The sequence below is a fragment of the Carcharhinus amblyrhynchos genome, chromosome 25 (assembly GCF_965287045.1).
Source record: "Carcharhinus amblyrhynchos chromosome 25, sCarAmb.v2.hapA, whole genome shotgun sequence".
Taxonomy (NCBI): Eukaryota; Metazoa; Chordata; class Chondrichthyes; order Carcharhiniformes; family Carcharhinidae; genus Carcharhinus; species Carcharhinus amblyrhynchos.
Window position 1 is genome coordinate 3,220,090 of NC_137348.1, and position 23,105 is coordinate 3,243,194.

At 47.4% G+C, this 23,105-nt stretch overlaps 1 protein-coding gene across 2 annotated transcripts in view; it reads right to left on the reverse strand.

Annotated features, from left to right (window-relative positions):
* Positions 1-1,202: 1,202 nt before the first annotated feature.
* The window catches only part of ptpa (protein phosphatase 2 phosphatase activator), a 56,473-nt gene continuing 34,570 nt past the window's right edge, over positions 1,203-23,105 (reverse strand). For both annotated transcript variants that reach the window (XM_080211968.1, XM_080211967.1), the window contains 2 exons: positions 15,264-15,371; positions 1,203-1,962 (listed from right to left, as the gene is read on the reverse strand). In XM_080211968.1, coding sequence (XP_080068094.1) covers positions 1,888-1,962; positions 15,264-15,371 — 183 coding nt within the window. In that variant the 3' untranslated portion in view covers positions 1,203-1,887. The remainder of the gene's footprint in view (positions 1,963-15,263; positions 15,372-23,105) is intronic.

The following is a 23,105-nucleotide window of genomic DNA, read 5'->3' on the forward strand; positions in this document are numbered from 1 at the left end:
TGCTCTGCCTAAGATTGCAAGGAACTACAAACAGTCAGGAATATAGCCCAATCCATCACGCAAACCAGCCTCCCATCCATTGATTCTGTCTACACTTCCCGCTGCCTCAGCAAAGCAGCCAACATAATCAAGGACCCCACACACCCCTGACATTCTCTCTTCCTCCTTCTTCCTTTGGGGAAAAAGATACAAAAGTCTGAGGTCATGTACCAACTGACTCAAGAACAGCGTCTTCCCTGCTGCTGTCAGACTTTTGAATGGACTTACCTCGCATTAAGTTGATCTTTCTCTACACCCTAGCTATGACTGTAATACTGCATTCTGCACTCTCTCCTTTTCTTCTCTATGAATGGTCTGTATAGCGCACAAGAAACAATACTTCTCACTGTCAGGTTAATACATGTAACAATAATAAATCAAACCAAATCATTCTGGCATTCTTCAAATAGAAAGAAGTCATCCCCAGTGAGTTTGGAGAAACCGCAATCCTTTTAATTTTTTTTATTATATGCAATAACATCACAGGAGTAGGTTCCATCGAGGGGTTTAAATGTCATTGATAAACATTCCAGGCGTTGTCCTCTGTATATTCCTGGACTGACACACACACAAACACACTGTAAAGGGCTGAGATTATCCACATCCTTTAAATACTGCATTGCCTAATACTTTGTCTAATGAGATTTATACTTACTGTTTAAATAGGAATGGCAGGCTGAGAATAAATCCAACCAAATCAAGTAATGGAAAACTTCAGTTACTGGCGATCATTCCCTTATTTAAAAGCTGACACTTAAAATCGCAGAAACCAGGGTGCTAAGGAAGGTGGGGAGCAGCGGGGTGGGAAGTGAGAATGGCTGGGGGGGGGGGGGGGGGGGGTGGGGGGTGGTTTGATAACTTGTTACTTCACAGAACTGCCCCATTTTACATTTAAGAACATCTCTACCTTAATAGAGTGAATTATTTTATTAAAAGCGCCAATTTCCCCTCAATTTCAGGGCTGTTGGGTTGGGGAGGGGGAAAGGAAAACATCCCCTGACCAAGGCAGTAGTTTTCCTTTCAAATTAAACACAGTTTGCTGGATTTAATCTGCACAGAATTTTTGCTCCCACCCCATAGATCGAAGGCACGTTCTCAAGCTGTTAAATCTATTTTATTGAAACATTTGTGTATTCTCTTTCCCCCCTCATTCCTGCGGCGGGGATATTCCAATGGCATGGGGTGAGATCTTCCCAGATTACTTTACAATCAGATGGAGAACGTTATGAATTGGTTTTTTTTAAATAACCTTAAACTGAGATGGGCGGTTTTGGAGGAGCTGTTTAAACTGTGTGGGCAATTCTGAACTTTCTGATACTAGCTCAATGTTGGGGGGGGAGTGGGGGTGATGTGGGGCAGGAGGAGGGAGATAGACATAGAAAAGCAAGGTGAAGTTTTCACTTTATCGTGCTGTCAGGACTGGGAGTGGCAGCAACAGCAGAGGAAGCTTTGTGGCGCGTCACCGAACAAGCACTGCTCGAACGCAGCAGGAGCCGAAAAGCACGTATCAGGTCAGATATTGTCACCACGCCGGAGATGCAGATCGTAGATTGTGCTACAGAGAGTGAGGAGAAGGGGCCAACCAGTAAACTCTGGCAGCAAACAGCCAATCTGCTCGATGTCTGTTTGCCCCTGTGAAGTGCGATTTCCCCCGTTAAAATCCACACCAATTCACTCGAGAGAGAGAGATATGTCCGCACTTAAAACAAAACCAAAAGGAAATTTCTATTAAAGGAAAACAAGAGTCATGGTTTGTTTTTTTTTTGGTGGAAGTTTGTTTCGTTGCAGCTGTTTGGAGAGAGGGGGATCCCAGGCTGCTGGCGTTTCGGGTGCCCGTTTTCCTCTGGCTCAGGAACCCACTGGGTTGATGGTGAGCAAGCTGCCAAATTTGAAGTGCTGGATGACTGGGAATTTTTCGAGGCACTGGAAAGGAAAATAAGACACGTTAGGAGGAGGGGAAATCAGGGAAAACTCTGCTGCAGAAACCAGACGGGTGAACTGAGCTGCTGCCCAGCTTCCTCCAGCCTGCCAACCCTCCCAAAACACTGCATTCCTCCAGCTTTGATCTCTTATGCCTTTCCAATCCTTTCATCCCTTTACTAATGATCGTATCTACAGCTGCCTGGGGTGGCACAGTGGTTAGCATTGCTGCCTCACAGCACCAGGGTCCCAGGTTCAATTCCTGGCTTGGGTCACTGCCGTCTAGAGTCTGCATGTTCTCCCTGTGTCTGCGTGGGTTTCCTCTGGGTGCTCCGGTCTCCTCCCACAGTCTGAAAGATGTGCTGGTTAGGTGCATTGGCTGTGCTAAATTCGCCCTCAGTGTACCCGAACAGGCGCCGGAGCATGGCACCAGGGGATTTTCATAGTGACTTCATTGCAGTGTTAATGTATGCCTTATTCGTGACATTAATAAATAAACTTTTACTTTAACCTAAAGCTCTAGCATTCCCTCCTTAAATCTCTCCAACACTCTCCTCCTTTATAATGCACCTTCAAGCCAATCTCTTTGATCAAGCTTGTTCTCTCTCTCCTGCTGTGGCTTGGTGCCAAGTTTTGTTGATAATCCAGTGCAGTACTTTATTATGTTAAAGGTGTTATATAAATGCAAATTATTGTTCAGCTGTCTATCCTCCATCTCTGCTGCCCTTTGTCTCATTGACAATACTATGGTTACTCCCTCTCTGATCTTGTCTTGTCCCCTGATCCACTCTCCTTCCTCTTCGCGTTATAATTAAGTCTGCACAATCTCCATCCTGGTTCATTCTTCCCTGCGCCCATTATTCTTCCTACAGACATACAGCCTTTTAAAAGTAACCTTACCACTATAGTCCTTGATACAATCGCAACTCCTACAACATACTTCAATATTTCATAGAATTCCCTAATGAAGAAAGGGGCCATTCAGCCCATTGAGTCTACATCCAGATCCTATTGCCATAACTGCACATATTTACCCCGCTAATCCCTCTAACCTACACATTCTGGGATGTTAAGAGGCAATTTAGCATGGCCAATTAACCTAACCAACATATAGGGAGGAAACCCATGCAGACACAGGGAGAATGTGCAAATTAAGATCACCTCTGGATTATTTGGCCAGTGACATTACCACTGTACCACTATCTCCCCCCCATTGTTGCCTGTGGGATCTTGCTGTTCTGATATTGGTTGCCAAGTTTCCTACATTGTTAAGCTTCCTGAAGTGTGATGACTTGTAAACTGCTGTGAGGCACGATGGCACATTGGTTATCACTACTGCCTCACAGCAGCAGAGACCTGGGTTCGATTCCCGGCTTGGGTCATTGTCTATGTGGAGTCTGCACATTCTCCCTGTGTCTGCGTGGGTTCCCTCCGGGTGTTCTGGTTTCCTCCCATAGTCTGAAAGACGCGCTGGTTAGGGTGCATTGGCCATGCTAAATTGTCCCTCAGTGTAACCAAGCAGGTGTCGGGAGTGTGGTGCAGTAACTTCATTGCAGTGCTAATGTAAGCCTACATGTGATACTAATAAACAAACTTTAAAACTCTTTTTTTGAAAGAGATTTGGGAAGATCCTGCAGACACGAAAGGTGCTATAGAAATGCAGAGGCTTCTTCTATGCCTCTCTTTCTGACATAGGATAAGATATAGGAGCAGAATTAGGCCATTCGGCCCATTGAGTCTGTTCTGTCATTCGATCATGGCTGATATGCTCCTCATCCCCATTTTCCTGCCTTCTCCCCATAACCCTTCAACCCATTCCCAATTAAAAATCTGTCTAACTCCTCCTTAAATTTACTCACTGTCCCAGCACCCAACGCACTTTGGGGGGAGTGAATCCCACAGGTTCACAACCCTTTGGGAGAAGTAGTTTCTCCTCAACTCTGTTTTAAATTTGCTGCCCCTTATCCTCAGACTGTGACCTCTCGTCCTAGAATGTCCCACAAGAGGAAGCATCCGCTCCACGTCTACTTTATCCGTACCTTTTATCATCTTGTAAACCTCAATTTGATCTCCCCTTATTCTTCTCAATTCCAGAGAGTATCGGCCTAAACTGTTCAATCTCTCTTCATACGACAAACCCCTCATCTCTGGGATCAATCCAGTGAACCTCCTCTGAACCGCCTCAATGCCACCCCATCTTTCCTCAAATAAGGAGACCAAAACTGCACAATACTCCGGGTGCGGCCTCACCAACGCCTTGTATAGTTCCAACAACTTGTGCAGGAAATGAAGCCTTCATTCCAGCAAAAACATCCATAATCAAAGGGGACACAGATTGAGGTTGTTGGCAATAGAACCGGAAGAGGAATCGAGGGGAAAAATAGATTACACAAAACTATGACTTTTTAAAAATTATTCTTTCATGGACTGTGGCCAGCACTGATGTAACCATTCCCTAAGCTGCCCTTGAACTGTGTAGCGAGTTACATCATTTCAGAGGGTAGTTGAGAGTCAACCGCATTGCTGTGGCTCTGGAGTCACATGTAGGCCAGGCCGGGTAAGGACAGCAGATTTCCTTCCCTAAAGAACACTGAAGTTTAAATTTTGTTTATTAGTGGCACAAGTCGGCTTACATTAACACTGCGATGAAGTTACTGTGAAAGTCCCCTAGTTGCCGCTTCGGGTACACTGAGGGAGAATTTAGCACGGCCAATGTACCCAACCAGCACATCTTTCGGACTGTGGGAGGAAACCAGAGCACCAGGAAGAAACCAATGCAGACATGGGGAGAACATACAAAGTCCACACAGTCAGTGACCCAAGGCCAGGAATCGAACCCGGGTCCCTGGCGCTGTGAGGCAGCAGTGCTAGCCATTGCGCCAAATGCGGCCCCCATTAATGAATCAGATTTCTTTTTATAACAGTCGATGATAGTTTCATGGTCACTGTTACTGAGACTAGCTTTATACTCCAGACTTATCAACTGAATGTATCTTCCCCTCAGCTGCTGTGGTGGGATTTCAACCTGTCCCTCCTTCTCCCCCCAGAACATTAAGATCACCTCTGGATTACTTGGCCAGTGACATTACCATTGTGCCACTATCTCCCCCGATTGTTGCCCGTGGGATCTTGCTGTTCAGATATTGGCTGCCAAGTTTCCTACATTGTTAAGCTTTCTGAAGTGTGATGACTTGTAAAGTGCTGTGAGGCACCGCGATGGCACAGTGGTTATCACTATTGCCTCACAGCAGCAGAGACCTGGGTTCGATTCCCGGCTTGGGTCATTGTCTGTGTGGAGTCTGCACATTCTCCTGGTGTCTGCGTGGGTTCCCTCCGGGTGTTCTGGTTTCCTCCCACAGTCTGAAAGATGCGCTGGTTAGGGTGCATTGGCCAGGCTAAATTCTCCCTCAGCGTAACCGAGCAGGTGTTGGGAGTGTGGTGCAGTAACTTCATTGCAGTGCTAATGTAAGCCTACATGTGATACTAATAAATAAACTTTAAAACTCTTTTTTTGAAAGAGATTTGCGAAGGTCCTGCAGACACAAAAGGTGCTATAGAAATGCAGGGGCTTCTTCTATGCCTCTCTTTCTGACACGCTGAATATGAAGCTGAACATTGGACAGTGGAACAAAAAAACTATTTAACTTTCAACTCTTTTCACAGAAACACTTTCGAGAGGTCAGTGATGTAACCAAAGAGAGGGAGGGTGGGAATCAGAGAGAGAGAGAGACAGAGAGAGTCGGAATGTCGGGAATGTGATGGGGATCTGTCAGAGGTCCTGGCAGCTCAGTGGCTAATTAAACCCCAAGGCGCAGCGCACACAGTCATGGCAGGAGCTGAGAGACAAGAATCAGCGTACAGTCTTTTCAACTGACGTCACCCAGTGCTGCGAGCACACAGAGAGACCCGAAGAAACAGGAAGGACGAGCAGAGTTCAATGGAACGCACTGCAGAAAAAAAACCCCATCTCATTTAACAAGGGATGTGGCAGCACAAATCACTGGACAAGTAATCCAGAGGCCTGAACGAATGACCCAGAGACAAGAGTTCAAATCTCACTACAGCAGTTCTGAAACCAACATTCAATGAATTAAATAAACCTGGAATAAAAAGATAACCTTAATAATAACGACCATGTAACTACTGGATTATTATAAAGTTCCAAATGGTTCATGTGTATCCATTAACTCTGCCACCCTTACCCAGTTTGGCCAACATGTGACTTCAGATGCTCAGTAAATGTAGTTGACTCTTAACTGCACTAATGGTGCAGCAAGCAACTCAGATATATTCAGGAAGGTGACACCACCACCTTCACAAGATTAGCGGTGAGCAAAAAAATGCTGGTCTTACCAATGTTCAAATTCTGGGAATGAATTATAAAATTATTTTTTGTATATTATGAACACATTGACAATATTAAACACTCCCAGGACAAGTACAGCACGGGGTTAGATACAGAGTAAAGCTCCCTCTACACTGTCCCCCCATCAAACACTCCCAGGACAGGTACAGCATGGGGTTAGATACAGAGTAAAGCTCCCTCTACACTGCCCCCATCAAACACTCCCAGGACAGGTACAGCACGGGGTTAGATACAGAGTAAAGCTCCCTCTACACTATCCCCATCAAACACTCCCAGGACAGGTACAGCATGGGATTAGATACAGAGTAAAGCTCCCTCTACACTATCCCCATCAAACACTCCCAGGACAGGTCCAGCATGGGATTAGATACAGAGTAAAGCTCCCTCTACACTGTTCCCATAATGTTCCATTCCTTCTTCCTTGTGTTTATCTAACTTCCCCTCAATCTATAAGAAATTCAGCTGTGCCACTCTTGTGTTGCAATGAGTTGCACATTCTCACCAACCTTTGGGTAAAGAATGTTTTTGCTGAGTTAAATTAATTGGTGACACAAGTGGAAACATCTGGAATTAAGAATCTGCTGGTGACCATGAAACCAGTATCGATTGTTGGAAAAACACCCACCTGGTTCACTAATGCTCTTCAGGAAAGGAAATCTGCCGTCCCTACCTGGTCTGGCCTACATGTGACTCCAGAGCCACAGCAATGTGGTTGTCTCTCACCTGCTCTCCAAGGGCAACTAGAGATGGGCAATAAATACTGGCCCAGCCCATATCTCACAAATGAACAAAAAAAAATAGAGTAAAGCTCCCTCTACACTGTCCCCATCAAACACTCCCAGGATAGTTACAGCTTGGCAACAGAAAAAGGGAGACTGGTAGAGAAGTTTTCTTCAAAAGTAATGTCATGGTGACCCGGATGCAACCTACACTGAATCAGCGAAGTGATGGTCAAAGGCTATATGTGGCCACTGGACAGGATAATTAAGTAATTCATGCAACCCCAAATCAAGTTAAATCTCCTGTCAGAACTTATTTCAATGAATCATGGTACCATGAATTCAAAATCACAATGCATTTTGTTAGAATAATTAGGGAGAGAATGAGTCCAAAGGTTGGTAAAGGGGCCACACACTGGCACAGTGGATAGCACTGCTGCCTCACAGCACCAGGGACCCGGATTCCATTCCTGGCTTGGGTCACTGTCTGTGTGGAGTCTGCATGTTCTCCCCGTGTCTGTGTGGGTTTTCTCCGAGTGTTTTGGTTTCCTCCCACCTTCTGAAAGACGTGCTGGTTAGGGACATTGACCTGAACAGGCACTGGAGTGTGGCGACTGGAGGAATTTCACACTAACTTCATTGCAGTGTTAATGTAAGCCCTACTTGAGACTAATAAATAAATAAGCCGGAAAGTCACCAATTGAAGGTAATGGCAAGTGAGCCAGACAGATGATGAGGGGAGTTTTATATTGGTTGTTGGGATCTGCATGCACTGTTTGAAAGAGCAATAGAAGCAGATTCAACAAGAACTTCAAAAGAGAATTGGATAAATACTGGAAAATAAGAAATTTACAGGGCTCTCAGGAAAGGAGCAGGGGATGTGGGACTAATTGGATAGATCTTTCAAAGAGATAGCATAGGCACGATGGGTCGAACAGCCTCTTGTAGTGTTGTAAGAGAGGGGATTGCATTGAAATGTATAAAATTCTGACAGAGCTGGACAGACCGGATGCAGAGGTTGTTTCCTCTGGCTGGGGGGGTGGGGGAGTCGAGAACAAGGGGTCACAGTCTCAGGACAGGGGGTAGGCCATTTAACATAAGAACATAAGAAATAGGAGCAGGAGTAGGCCATCTGGCCCTTCGAGCCTGCCCCGCCATTCAATAAGATCATGGCTGATCTGTCATGGCTCAGTTCCACATTCCCGCCCTCTCCCCATAACCCTTAATCCCCTCGCTTATCAAAAACCCATCAACCCGCGTCTTAAAAATATTTAGCGAGGTAGCCTCCACCACTTCAACGGGCAGAGAATTCCAGAGATTCACCACCCTTTGAGTGAAGAAGTTCCTCCTCAACTCCGTTCTAAACCGCCCCCCCCTTTATCTTGAGGCTGTGCCCCCTAGTCCTACTGTCCTTTGAGCGGGAAGAGTCTCTCCACCTCTATCCTATCCATCCCATTCATCATCTTATACGTCTCAATGAGATCTCCCCTCATTCTTCTAAACTCTAACGAGTACAAGCCCAGTTTATTCAGCCTCTCCTCATAGCTCAACCCCCTCAACTCCGGTATCAGCCTAGTAAACCTCCTCTGCACTCCCTCCAAGGCCAAAATATCCTTGCGTAAGTACGGCGCCCAAAACTGCACACAGTACTCCAGCTGCGGCCTCACCAATGCCCTATACAGCTGCAGCAAGACCTCCCTACTTTTATATTCAATCCCCCTCGCTATGAAGGCCAGCATCCCATTCGCCTTCCTGACCACCTGCTGCACCTGCAGGCTGGGTTTTTGCGACTCATGCACAAGGACCCCGAGGTCCCTCTGCACCGTCGCCTGCTGCAGTTTTTCGCCCCGTAAGAAATAGTCCTTCCTACCATTATTCCTACCAAAGTGGACCACCTCGCACTTGCCAACATTAAATTCCATTTGCCATTTCCTGGCCCATTCGCCCAGCCTATCTAGATCCTTCTGCAGACTCTCCACTCCCTCCGTGCAATTTGCCTTTCCACCAATCTTGGTGTCATCAGCAAATTTCGACACCATACACTCGGTTCCCTCATCCAGATCATCTATATAAATGGTAAATAGCTGAGGCCCCAGCACCGACCCCTGGGGCACTCCACTAGTCACCAACCGCCAATCCAAATAGCACCCATTAACCCCCACTCTCTGCCTCCTATTTGACAACCAATCCTCTATCCACGCTAACACCCTACCCCCAACTCCATGCCCCCTTACCTTCTGCAATAACCTCTTGTGAGGTACCTTGTCAAACGCCTTCTGAAAATCAAGAAAGACCACATCCACCGGCTCTCCTCTATCCATCACCCTAGACACATCCTCATAGAACTCCAATAAATTTTAAGACTGGGATGAGACGAAATTTCTTTGTTCAGAAGCTGATGAACCTGTGGAATTCTCAACCACAGAAAGCTGTGGAGGCCAACTTGTTGAATATATTTAACAGATTTCTAAACACTAAAGGTGTCGAGGAGTATGGGGGGAGAGGAGTATGGTGTCGAGATTAAGGATCAGCCATGATTATACTGAGTGGGAGAGCAGTTCAATGGGCTGAATAGTCTACTCCTGTTTCTATGCTTGACACCAGCCTGATTCCTGGAGCAGCTGCTATTGGGCTTCAATGTCCCTGGGCTAAGCTTTGGGAAAAGAAGCACCAATCACTCTCCAAAGCTGGGGCTGTGATGCCTCACACTGTTCAACAGCCTGTCGATGCACATTGCCCAAGCAGTCCGGCTAATGGCCACTTGAGCAAGGCACTAGACAGCCCGTGAATCCCGAACTCCAGCCAGAATCATTCCTCCCTAAAATAACACCTTACGGCAGGTACAAGAAAATACTTGCTCAGATCCGCGGCCTTCAGTCTCAGAGGGAAGCACACTGCCCACTGAGCTACCAATGTGTTAGAAGTTTATTTATTAGCATCACAAGTAGGGTTACATTAACACTGCAATAACGTTACTGTGAAAATCCCCGAATTGCCACACTCCAGCACCTGTTCGGGTACACTGAGGGAGGATTTAGAATGGCCAACGCACTTAACCAGCACATCGATTGGACTGTGGTAAGAAACCAGAGAACCTGGACGAAACCCACGCAGACACAGGGAGAATGTGCAGACCCCACACAGACAGTGACCCAAGCCGGGAATCGAACCTGTGAGGCAGCAGTGCTGACCACTGTGTCGCCCCCGAATGCAGTTGCCGACTGCACGAAATGTCAGCAGATGCATTATCGGGAAAGACTGAACAAGCTGGAACTCCTTCACTCTCTTAGAAAAAAGTGAAGACCTCGATCAACTCACTCCGCAGCTTTTAAAGATCACAAAGTGGTTTGATGGGGTAGACGATAGAGAAGATGCTTCCACTTGTGTCACCAATTAATCTAACTCAGGAAAAACATTCTTCACCCAGAGGTTGGTGAGAATGTGCACCTCACTTCAGCACCAGAGTGCCGAAGCTGAGTTTTTTATTGATCAAGGGGAAGCTGGATAAACACAAGGGAGAAAGGAACAGAGGAACAGCAGCACGGTGATTAGCGCTGCTGCCTCACAGCGCCAGGAACCCGGGTTCAATTCCCAGCTCAGGTCACTGTCTCTGCGGAGTCTGCACATTCTCCCCGTGTCTGCATGGGTTTCCTCCCACAGTCCAAAGATCATAGAATCCTATAGTGCAGAAGGAGGCCATTCGGCCCATCAAGTCTGCACCAACTACAATCCCACCCAGACCATAACCCTACAACCTCATGCATTTACCCTAGCTAGTCCCCCTGACACTAAGGGGCAATTTACCATGGCCAATCCACCTAGCCCGCACATCTTTAGACTGTGGGAGGAAACCAGAGCACCCGAAGGAAACCCACGCAGACACAGGAAAAACATGCAAACTCCACACAGACAGCGACCCAAGTTGGAAATCGAACCCGGGTCCCTGGCGCTGTGAGGCAGCAGTGCTAACCACTGTGCTGTCCCGATGTGTGGGTTAGGTAGATTGGCCATGTTAAATTGATCTAAGTGTCAGGGGAGTAGCTAGGGTAAATATGTGGGGTTATGGGGATAGGGTCTGGGTGAGATTGTGGTCGGCACAGACTCAATGGGACGAACGGCCTCTTCCTGCTCTGTAGGAATTCTATGATAGGAACGATATGAGGATGGGGTGAGATGTAGAGGGATGAGAGTGGGTTAATGTAGAGCATGACGTAGAGAGTGATCTGTTTTATGCTGTAAGTTTAACGTAACTTCATTTTTTTTCAAAAACAAAAGGTATTTCAAAACCTAATAATAAAGTCAAAGCAAGCTGCTGAAATGAAAGATTCAAATCCCTTTCAAAGCAATGATCTTACCAAGGTTTGAATGGATTTTTGAAGAGAGGGGAATGCAGTGATGCAGCAAGTAAGAGACCACACAGGCTCCGGCTTCCCGCCTAACCACCAGCCTCTGCAACAAGCTGCCTTTTGTCTCGCGTTTTGCCTCAAGAAACATTTTGGCTCTGTTTCCTCTGGTGGAGGGACTGTGCTCCAGGAAGGAGGCCTTGCCCATGGCTGGCGTCTCTAACACTTCCTCCCAGGCCAGCAGCTTAAAGAGACAGTCCACATGGAATGGGAGGTCAATCCCACCCCACTCTCAAACCTTTCTCCCCATTGGCAAATCCACAACTATTCCTAGCACCCAGCTGCCCATGTCCATTCTGTAGCAGAGAGGGCGGGACACTCTGGAGCCCCTTTCCAGTGGCAGGCATCGCCATTCTGATACTGGCTGCTCATATTTGGCCAAAATGCTGGCCAAAGTCTGAGGTCACATACCAATTGACTCAAGAACAGCTTCTTCCCTGCTGCAGTCAGACTTTTGAATGGACTTGCCTCTTAAGTTGATCCTTCTCTACACCCTAGCTATGACTGTAACACTACATTCTGCACTCTATCATTTCCTTCTCTATATACAGTATGCTTTGTCTTTATAGCGCACAAGAAAGACCCAATTGAATGAATTTTAAAGGACATTACAAATACCTCACATCTCACCAACTTTTACAGATGCCACATTGAATGGACCTACCTCACATTAAGTTGATCTTTCTCTACACCCTAGCTATGACTGTAACACTACATTCTGCATTCTCTCATTTCCTTATCTATGAACAGTATGCTTTGTCTGTACAGCACACAAGGAACAGTACTTTTCACTGTGTGCTAATATATGTGACAGTAACAAATCAAATCAAAAAGTTTCTTTCATCTGTTCAGGGAGGCACCTATTTTCCACTCTCCCTCCATACAGCACATGGGCGAATCGCAGGCGCACCTTACCTCCTCTCCCAATCTCCACCCCCATGGGTGACAGGGGTGAGGGGTGAAAGAGAAACGACAGCATCCCAATGTTATTGCCTAATTCCAGCACAGGTCAACATATGACAGAAATTCATAATTATAACCAGAGGTCAGCTATGGCTAAGGGGTAACACTCACCTGCAAGTGAAATAATCAGGGATCACGCCCCATACTAGCGCCGCGCTGCCAGAGGGTCAGCGCTGAGGGAGCGCCGCGCTGCCAGAGGGTCAGCGCTGAGGGAGCGCCGCGCTGCCAGAGGGTCAGCGCTGAGGGAGCGCCGCGCTGCCAGAGGGTCAGCGCTGAGGGAGCGCCGCGCTGCCAGAGGGTCAGCGCTGAGGGAGCGCCGCGCTGCCAGAGGGTCAGCGCTGAGGGAGCGCCGCGCTGCCAGAGGGTCAGCGCTGAGGGAGCGCCGCGCTGCCAGAGGGTCAGCGCTGAGGGAGCGCCGCGCTGCCAGAGGGTCAGCGCTGAGGGAGCGCCGCGCTGCCAGAGGGTCAGCGCTGAGGGAGCGCCGCGCTGCCAGAGGGTCAGCGCTGAGGGAGCGCCGCGCTGCCAGAGGGTCAGCGCTGAGGGAGCGCCGCGCTGCCAGAGGGTCAGCGCTGAGGGAGCGCCGCGCTGCCAGAGGGTCAGCGCTGAGGGAGCGCCGCGCTGCCAGAGGGTCAGCGCTGAGGGAGCGCCGCGCTGCCAGAGGGTCAGCGCTGAGGGAGCGCCGCGCTGCCAGAGGGTCAGCGCTGAGGGAGCGCCGCGCTGCCAGAGGGTCAGCGCTGAGGGAGCGCCGCGCTGCCAGAGGGTCAGCGCTGAGGGAGCGCCGCGCTGCCAGAGGGTCAGCGCTGAGGGAGCGCCGCGCTGCCAGAGGGTCAGCGCTGAGGGAGCGCCGCGCTGCCAGAGGGTCAGCGCTGAGGGAGCGCCACACTGCCAGACGGTCAGTGCTGTGGGAGCGCCGCACTGCCAGACGGTCAGTGCTGAGGGAGTGTCACACCATCAGAAATACCTTCCTTTGTAATCTTGGCCCCTCTCAGACAGCACCATTTTGAAGAACAGCAGGGGTGTTCTCCCTGGTATCCAGGCCAAATTCATCCCTCAACCAACATCACCCGAAACAGATTATGTGGTCATGAATGCATTGTTGTGTATGGGATCTTGCAGCGCACAAATTGTTTGCCATGTTTCCTACACAGTGATCGATCTTCCAAAACTACTTGACTGCTTTCAAAGCATTAGGGACACTCTGAGGGTGTGAAAGGTAATGTACAAATTGCTTCTTTGACCATAAATCAGGGGACGCCATAAGAACTAGCTTCACCGGAGAGAAGCAACAGTTTCACCACACTGCAGCATACATAATGCCCAAAACCAGAGTAACAACGGCACCAAGATACACCCACAGATACATTCTTCATGGCATGCCTCTCCCAGCATCCCCTCCTCCACACAACTTTTCTAACCCCCACTCTCTTTGTAGGAACTACAACAGCCAATTTGAGCACAGAAAGCTCCCACAAACAGCAGTGTGACATCAAGCAGGTTACCTGCTCTTCAGCAATGCTGGGTGTGGAATAAATATTTTATCTCAGAGCACCCTGGAGAATTCCACAGCGCTTCTTTGAAATGGTGCCTTGGGATCTGTAACATTCAGCTAAAGGGACCTCAATTTAATATCTCATCTGAAAGCCAGCATTCTGACAGTGCGGCACGCCCTCAGTACTGACCCTCTGACAGTGTGGTTCTCCCTCAGTACTGACCCTCTGACAGTGCGGCACTCCCTCAGTACTGACCCTCTGACAGTGTGGTTCTCCCTCAGCACTGACACTGTGAGTGTTAACCCAGGTCTCTGGAGAGGGGTGTGAATTTTTCTGATTCGGCGGGTTGAGAGCTATCCAGTAAATCAAGCTGAAAGTGTTGTACCGTCTGCACATGTCACTACACTGGCAGAGAGGCCATTGTCTTTCAGCAGTGTACAGTTCAATGGATGCTGGCATCCCCTGTGGCATCACAACACAGTGGCCATTCTCATAAGTGAACCTGGACAGTCAGTCTATTCAACTGGAGGGAGTGTCACTGCTGAGCACAAACCAGTAAATGCAGCCTTGCTTTCCAGCAGGAATCTCTGCTTTGGCAAGGATTCATACCCCTGGGGTGGCACAGTGGGTTAGCACTATGCCTCACAGCATCGTGGGCTCGGGTTCAATTCTGACTTTGGGTGACTGTGTATGGAGTTTGTACATTCCCCCCATATCTGCATGGATTTCCTCCAGGTGCTCTGGTTTCCTCCCAGAGTCCAAAGGTGTGCAGATTAGATGGATTAGCCATGTTGGGGGGGATTAGCAGGGTACACACTTGGGGTTACGGGGATAAGGCCTGGGTGGGATAGCTGTCAGTGCAGGCACAATGGGCCGAATGGCCTTCTTTTGCACTGCAGGGATTCTATGATTAGCATCTACTGAAGCTGAGTTTCCTGCTTTTATTAACATTGCTCAGATGAGGATGTCGTAGCTCACTTCTGCTGCAAGCTTTAGTTAGAGATCAGACATTACGCTTGCCATCGTGCCTCTGTTTAAGTTTATTTATTACTGTCACGAGCAGGCTTACATTAACACAGCAATGAAGTTACTGTGAAAATCCGCTAGACGCCACACTCCGGCATCTGTTCGGGTACACTGAGGGAGAATTCAGCACGGCCAATCCACCTAACCAGCACAGCTTTCAGACTATGGGAGGAAACCCACACAGACATGGAGAGAATGTGCAGACCCCACACAGTTACCCAAGATTGGAATTGAACCTGAGACTTTAGTGCTGTGAAGTAGCAGCACGGGGCCTCCCCTATTCAGTACGAATCTGAAGGGTCTGGTTTGGGGAAACAACATTTTGAGTAGCACTCACCTCAGCCTTATACATTCGGATCAGTCCCTGATTAACTTTGGACCATGCAGGGACAGCACTAATGTTCCACAGCTGGTTGGAGTGTTCCGCAAATGGGCCGGTCTTCATCTGCAGAAACAAACACAGTAGTTTACGGCTTCATTCACCTCTGCACAGAAACAGGTAATACAGAATTACACAAAAATACAGCAAAGAAACAGGCCAATTGGCCCATACTATTAGTCCACTCAAATTTCCTCCCTTCCTCTGTCTCACGCCATCGGCAGAATCTTCCATTTCACTCTCCCTCACTGCTTTATTCAGCCTTGCTTTAAACAAACCTTGCTTCGTCACAGCTATTTCCTGTGACAGTGAGTTTTGAAATTGTGTTTTTGATCCCAAAATCTAAATCATTAGAAAAGAATTGTGAACAAGGGTGAGCCAATCATTGGTTGTCATGGAGTGGGGGCAGTCTTCCACAGGGTATTTCAGGAAAGGCCAAGGTTCTTTTCTCTATAAATGAGATGGGCTGAGGTGTGGTCTGATAGAGGTTTTTAAAATGATGAAAGGTACAATGGCTAAACACAATATTTCATTTGCTAAAGAGATCAGAACTAGGGACAATTTTTATGCAACAGTCCTTAAAAATTCTCAGCGTGAATTCAGGAGAAACTTCAGCAGATATGATAGTGACTTTTAAGGGACATTTGGACAAATATATGAACAGGATGGGAATAGAGGGATATGGTCCTCGGAAGGGTAGAGGGTTTTAGTTCAGTCGGACAGCATGGTCGGTGCAGGCTAGGAGGGCCAGAGGGCCTGTTTCTGTGCTGTAATTTTCTCTGCTCTTTACCCAGAGTGTGGTGAGAATCTGGAACTCTCTCTCCAAGGGAGTGATTGAGGTAAACAGTATCGACACGTTTAAGGGGACACTGGATAAACATGAGGGAGAAAGGAATAGAAGGATCAGGTGATAGGGTGAGAGGAAGAGGGATAGGAGCAGGTTGATGTGAAGCATAAACACACCTGCGTGGATCAGATGGGCTGAACAGCCCATTTCTCTGATATAAATTCTATACTTAAACCTAAATCTTGCAGTTGTCCAACACATCTCTCTGAAACCTTATCATTGAGGCTGTCACTAACCAGAGGCTGATTCTAGTGTATAGGGCAGAGGTGAGTGTAACTCACGGCAGGGTTACCTACACACTGCACCTTCTCCATCCTTCCAACAATGGGTGCCCCTAAACTGTGTACAAACCTCCAAACTGTGGCCTAATTAACACCTTGTACAAGTACAGTGTTACTTCCGTGCTTTTGTGGTCTATCTCTGGAGGTACAAAGGGATTCTGTTTGTCTTTTTCATGGTCTTATCAGCTGACAAAGAAATGGGTCCCACCACCTTCAACATACATCACCACCATTCCCAGACGCAAACATCTGCCAATGCTGTAAAGGGTGAAGAGACCGGAGCTTGATCTTTGTTCTATCTCAATATTTATACATTCCAGTCAATGAAGAGATGGGGAGGAGCAGCTCAAACACAGACAGGCTGCTTATATACTGCTCATTAAAAGTTTTTAAAGTTTATTAGTCACAAGTAAGGCTTACATTAGCAGTGCAATGAAGTTACTGTGAAATTCCCCTGGTTGCCACAGTCCGGCACCTGTTCGGGTCAAAGCCCCTAAACAGCATGTCTTTCAGGAGATGGGGAGGAAACCCATGGCAAGAATGTGCAAACTCCCCATACATGGGGATCAAACCCAGGACCCTGGTGCTGTGAAGCAGCAGTGCGAACCACTTTGCCACTGTGCCACTATTATCACAGTCAGATTGAAGCAAGCAAAATTAAAGAGTGCACATTCTCAGTCTCATTTTCATAGAATTCTTACAGTGCAGAAGGAGGCCACTCAGCCCATCGAGTCTGCACGACCACAATCCCATCCAGGCCCTATCCCTATGGCTGCATGCATTTACCCCAGCTAGTACCCCTGACACTAAGGGTTAACTTAGCATGGCCAATCCACCTAACTTGCACATCTTTGGACAATGGGAGGAAACCGGAGCGCCCGTAGGAAACCCACGCAGAAACAGAGAGAATATTCAAACTCCACACCAACACTGAACTGAGGCCGGACTGGAATCTAGGTCCTTGGTGCTGTGAGGCAGCATTACTAATCACTGTGCCACCATGCCAAATCTTTCCATTATCACATCACTCCCTACTTCTTAATCTCCTCCATAGAACCATAGAATATTACAGCAGGCCTTTTGGCCCTCCTTGGCTATGCCGAACCATTTTTCTGCCTAGTCCCACTGACCTGCACCTACAGAACCATCTCCACAAGCCTCTGAGATCTCCGAGCTGCTCCAATGTTCCTGAGTATCCCTGATTTCCATCGCTCCTCAATCACTGGCAGCCTCAATGATGGGGTTTTAGAGAGAGAGGTGTTGGACAATGGCAAGATTTAGGTTTAGGTACAGAATTTATATCTGAGAAATGGACTACCCAGTCCATCTGGTCCATGCGGGTGTTTATACTTCACATCAACTGTTCCTATCCCTTGTCCTCTCATCCTATCAGCAGATCTCTATATTCCTTCTCCCTCATGTGTATCCAGCTTCCCTTTAAATGCATTGATACCACTCACCTCAACCAATCCGTGGGCCAGCTAGCCTTTCCTGACCAGGCTCAATGGCCTCATTCTGCACTTAACGTGTTAAAGGCAGCACCTCCAACAGTAAAGGAGCTGCCTGGATCTTAGGCTCTGGAATTCACTCCCTAAACCTCTACATCCTCTCCTCTCTTTTTATGACAAGTTTTTAGTCACTTGTCCAATGATCACAGAGTCTTAGAGGTTTACAGCATGGAAACAGGCCCTTCAGCCCAAGTTGTCCATGCCACCCATTTTTTTTTAACCCCTAAGCTAACACCAATTGGCCATATTGGGCCCATATCCCTCTATACCCATCTTACCCATGTAACTATCTAAATGCTTTTTAAAAGATAAAATTGTACCTGCCTCTACTACTACCTCTCTCACCACCCTCTGTGTGAAAAAAATGCCCCTCTGGACCCATTGTATCTCTCCCCTCTCACCTTAAACCTGTACCCTCTTGTTTTAGGCTCCCCTACCTTTGGGAAAGAATGTTGACTATCTAGCTTATCTATGTCCCTCATTATTTTATAGACCTCTATCAGATCACTCCTAAGCCTCCTACGCTCCAGGGACAAAAGTCTCAGTCTATCCAGCCTCTCCTTATAACTCAAACCATCAAGTCCCAGTAGCATCCGAGTAAATGTTTTTTGCACTCTTTCTACTGCAGCGCAGTGTCAAATTTTTGGCCCTGCAAAGTTCCTCAGAGGTCGCGTTACCAGTTAAAGGTGCCATATAAATGCAAGTTGTTGTTATATAACACCAAACACAATGATTTTCAGCCAACAAAATAATTTTGAAGGACAATTGTTATAGCATGGCAACCAATTTGCAGATAGTAAGATCAAAGCACAACTTCAGACTAAAGGGATGATCTTTTAAAACAGAGATAAGGAGGAATTTCTTCAGTCAGAGAGTGGTGAATCTGTGGAACTCTTTGCCACAGAAGGCTGTGGAGGCTGGGTCATTGAGTATCTTTGAGACAGAGATAGATAGGTTCTTGATTAATAAGGGGATCAGGGGATATGGGGAAAAGGCAGGAGAATGGGGGATGAGAAAAATATCAGCCATGATAGAATGGCAGAGCAGAGTCGATGGGCCGAGTGGCCTAATTCTGCTCCTATGTCTTATGGTCTTATCGCACAAACTGTAATGCAATTTTGGCCAGCTACTGTGCCTTAGTAAGGTTGGGTAATGACCAAAAAAAATTGGCCTAGGCCTTTTGAATAGTGGCGAGATCCTTCACACCCACCTACAGTTACAGATGGAGCCTTGGTTCAGAGTCTCATCTGAAAGTTTACAGGGTTCGATTCCTGGCTCGGGTCACTGTCCGTGTGGAGTCTGCACATTCTCCCAGTGTCTGTGTGGGTTTCCTCTGGGTGCTCTAGTTTCCTCCCACAGTCCAAAGGTGTGCAGGTTAGGTGGATTGGCCATGCTAAACAGCCCTTTAGTGTCAGAGGGACTAGCTAGGATAAATGCATGGGGTTATAGGAATAGGTTCTGGGTGGGATTGTGGTTGGCACAGGCTTGATGGGCCGAATGACCTCCTTCTGCACTGTTGGATTCTATGATTCTAACATCAATCTCTTTAGTCCAAAACTGCCAGTCTGACACTGCAAACAAACCCAATAAGAGTGGCTAAATTTGGAAGAATATTCTTGGGCTCTGCTAGAAGCCCTACAGCGCAAAAGGAAGCCATTCGGCCCATCGAGTCTGCACTGACCACAATCCAATCCCCACAACCCCAACATTTACCCCACTAGTCCTGCTAACCTACACATCCCAGCACACCAAGGAGCAATTTAGCATGGCCAATAAACCTAACCCGACACACCTTTGGACTCTAGTCTCCGTTAAAAGGCAGGAGAATGGGGATGAGAAAATCAGTCATGATTGAATGGCGGAGCAGGCTTGATGGGCTGAGTGGCCTAATTCTGCTCCTATGTCTTATGGTCTAAGCACTGTCCCACAGTGATTGAAAACTGCAAACCATTGGATCATCTGATTAAAGAGAAACACAAATCAAAAAGAAAACTACAGGACTGGAGTAACAGACTTCAGGGGAAGTAAAAGAAAAAACATTTGGTCCACTCCTTCCCTTCAAATGAAGAAAATAAAGTCAGGATGAAGTTACACTGAGGAGTCAGAGCAGGGGATGGTAACGCATTGTCACAGCAGTGTGGCACATTTACTTTTGCAGCATTTCACACGAGAAAAATAGATTTCTTCACAAGGCAAAGGGAAGCTATTTTGGGTTCTCAGCAAACATTGAGGCTGGCGGGGGAGGTCCTTGGGGAATCTGAGTCATAGCAGCCATCTTGGGTAGGAAATTACTCAGTGACTACTTTCAAGCTTCACAGTCCTCCCAGGGGAACTGACCCTTTTAAACTATTTCTCTGGCAGCTAAGGGGCCTCAAGCTTCCTTCTTCCTGTGTAAGCTTCCTCTGCCGTTTAACTGAAATCTGAGCTTGCTCGTCCTTCCTCCCACTCACAGGCAAGCTGTAACTCTTTGTGTGCCAAAGGCGAGCTCTCATCACTCAATTCTTTTCCACTAAATCTGCACCAGTTTATTTTAAAGTTTATTTATTAGAGTCACAAGGAAGCTTACATTAACACTGCACTGATGTTACTGTGAAAATCCCCTAGTGGCCACACTCCGGCACCTGTTTGGGTGCACTGAAGGAGAATTTAGTATGGCCAATGCACCTAACCGGCATGTCTTTCGGACTGTGGGAGAAAACCCACGCAGACACAGGGAGAATGTGCAAACTCTGTACAGACAGTGACTGGAGCCGGGAATCGAACCCGAGTCCCTGGCACTGTGAGACAGCAGTGCTAACCATTGTGCCACCATGTCTCCACCTCCCTCCCCAACAAATGAAGTAGGGTGCTACTGTTTCAGCTGACAGCCCAGGCTCCATTCGGCTGGGTGGGGCAGCCAAAATGCTTCAAACCTGTCACTGATGATGCTTATGTAGACATTCGGTCAGACTAAACATGGAATACTGAGCACAGTTTTGTCTTCACTTTACAAAACCGAGCCTTTGACTTGCTCTGATAGCCACAGTATTTTATTTGGCTGGTCCAGGTCAGTTTCTGGTCAAAGGTAACCCCCAGGATATTGATAAAGTAAAAGTAAAGTTTAGTTATTAGTCACAAGCAAGGCTTACATTAACACTGCAATGAAGTTACTGTAAAACTCTCCCAGTCGCCACACTCCGGTGCCTATTCAGGTTAATACACTTGACCAGCACGTCTTTCAGACTGTGGGAGGAAACCAGAGGACCCGGAGGAAACCCTCGCAGACACGGGAGAACGTGCAGACTCCACACAGAGACCCAAGCTGGGAATAATACGGGGTCTCTGGCACTGTGAGGCAGCAGTGCTAACCACCGTGCCACCTAGTGGGGGATTCAGCGATGGTGATGCCAATGAATATCAAGGGGGATGTCAAGATTGTCTCTTGTTGGAGATGGGCATTGGCTGGCACTTGTGTGGCATGAACATTACTTGCCACTTGTCAGCCCAAGCCCAGATATTGCCCAGGTGGTGCTGGATAAAGACACACACATGTTCAGGAACTGAGAAGTCGTGAATGGTGCTGAACATCCCCACTTCTGACCTTATGACAGAAGGAAGGTCATTGACGAAGCAGCTCAAGACGGTTGGGCCTCGGACACTAATCTGAGGAACTCCTGCAGTGATGTCTTGGGGCTGAGGTAAATTGATCTCCAACCACCAAAACCAACCATTCAACCATTCTCCAACCAGCGGAGGGTTTTCCCCCAGATTCCCATTGATTCCAGTTTTGCGAGGGCTCCTTGGCGTCTCATTTGGTCGAATGCTGACTTGATGTCAAGGGCAGTCACTCTCACCTCACCCCTGGAGTTGAGCCCTTCTTGTCAAACCAAGGCTGTAATGAGGTCAGGAGCTGAGTGACCCTGGCAAAACCCAAACTGGGTGTCACTGAGCAGGTTATTGCTGAGCAGGTGCTGCTTGCTAGTGTTGTCAATGACCTCTTCCATCACTTTACTGATGATCAAGAATAGACTGATGGAATAGTAATAAACCAGGATGGACATGTCCTGCTTTTGATGGATAGGGCATACTTGGGCAATTTTCCACATTGCTGGGTAGATGCCAGTTTTGCAGCTGTAAACAGCTTGGCTAGGGGAGTGGCAGGTTCTGGAGTATAGGTCTTCAGAACCGTTGCTGCAATATTTTCAGGGCCCTTTGCCTTTGCAGTACCCAGTGTTTTTAGCTGTTTCTTGATACCATGTGGAGTGAATCAAATTCTCTGTGATACTGGGGATCTATAGAGTTGAATCATCCACTGGTGCCTCTGACTAACAGTGGCTGCAAACGCTTCAGCTTTATCCTTTGCACTGAAACGCTAGACTGTCCCATCGCTGAGAATGGGGAAATTTGTGGAATCTCCTCCTCCGGTGAGTTGTTTAATTGCCCAGCGCAATTGTGGCTGGACTGTAGAGCTCAGGAGAACACGCAGTTCTACTACAAATAGGCTTTACAGACCAACTTTTACAGATGCATCATAGAATGAATTCTTTCTGGTATCACAGCTTGATATGGCTTCTGCTCTGCCCAAGACCGCAAGGTCATGAATGAGGCCCAATCCTTCACACAAACCAGCCTCCCATCCATTGACTCTGTATACACTTCCCACTGCCTTGGCAAAGCAGCCAGCAAAATTAAGGACCCCATGCACCCCGGACATTCTCTCTTCCACCTTCTTCTGTTGGAAAAAAGATACAAAAGTCTGAGGTCACATACCCATCAACTCAAGAACAGCTTCTTCCCTGCTGCCAGAGTTTTGAATGGACCTACTTTGCATTAAGTTGATCTTTCTCTAACTCTAACGATGACTTTTACACTACATTCTGCACTCTCTAATTTCCTTCTCTATGAATGGTATGCTTTGCGTAGTGCACAAGAAACAATACTTTTCACTGTATGTTAATACATGCGACAATAATAAATCAAATCAATACAAATCAAATATTATTTAAAAACAAAGAATAGTACAGCAACAGGCCCTCCGACCCTCCAAGCCTGCACCAATCACGTTGTCCTACCCAGACTGACCGCCTGTGCCTCTCTATTCCTTGCCTTGTCACTTGTCTATTCAGATCCAGGAGGTATGCCGGGCCATGTGGGTGCATACAATCCTGCTGCTGCTGATTGGCCC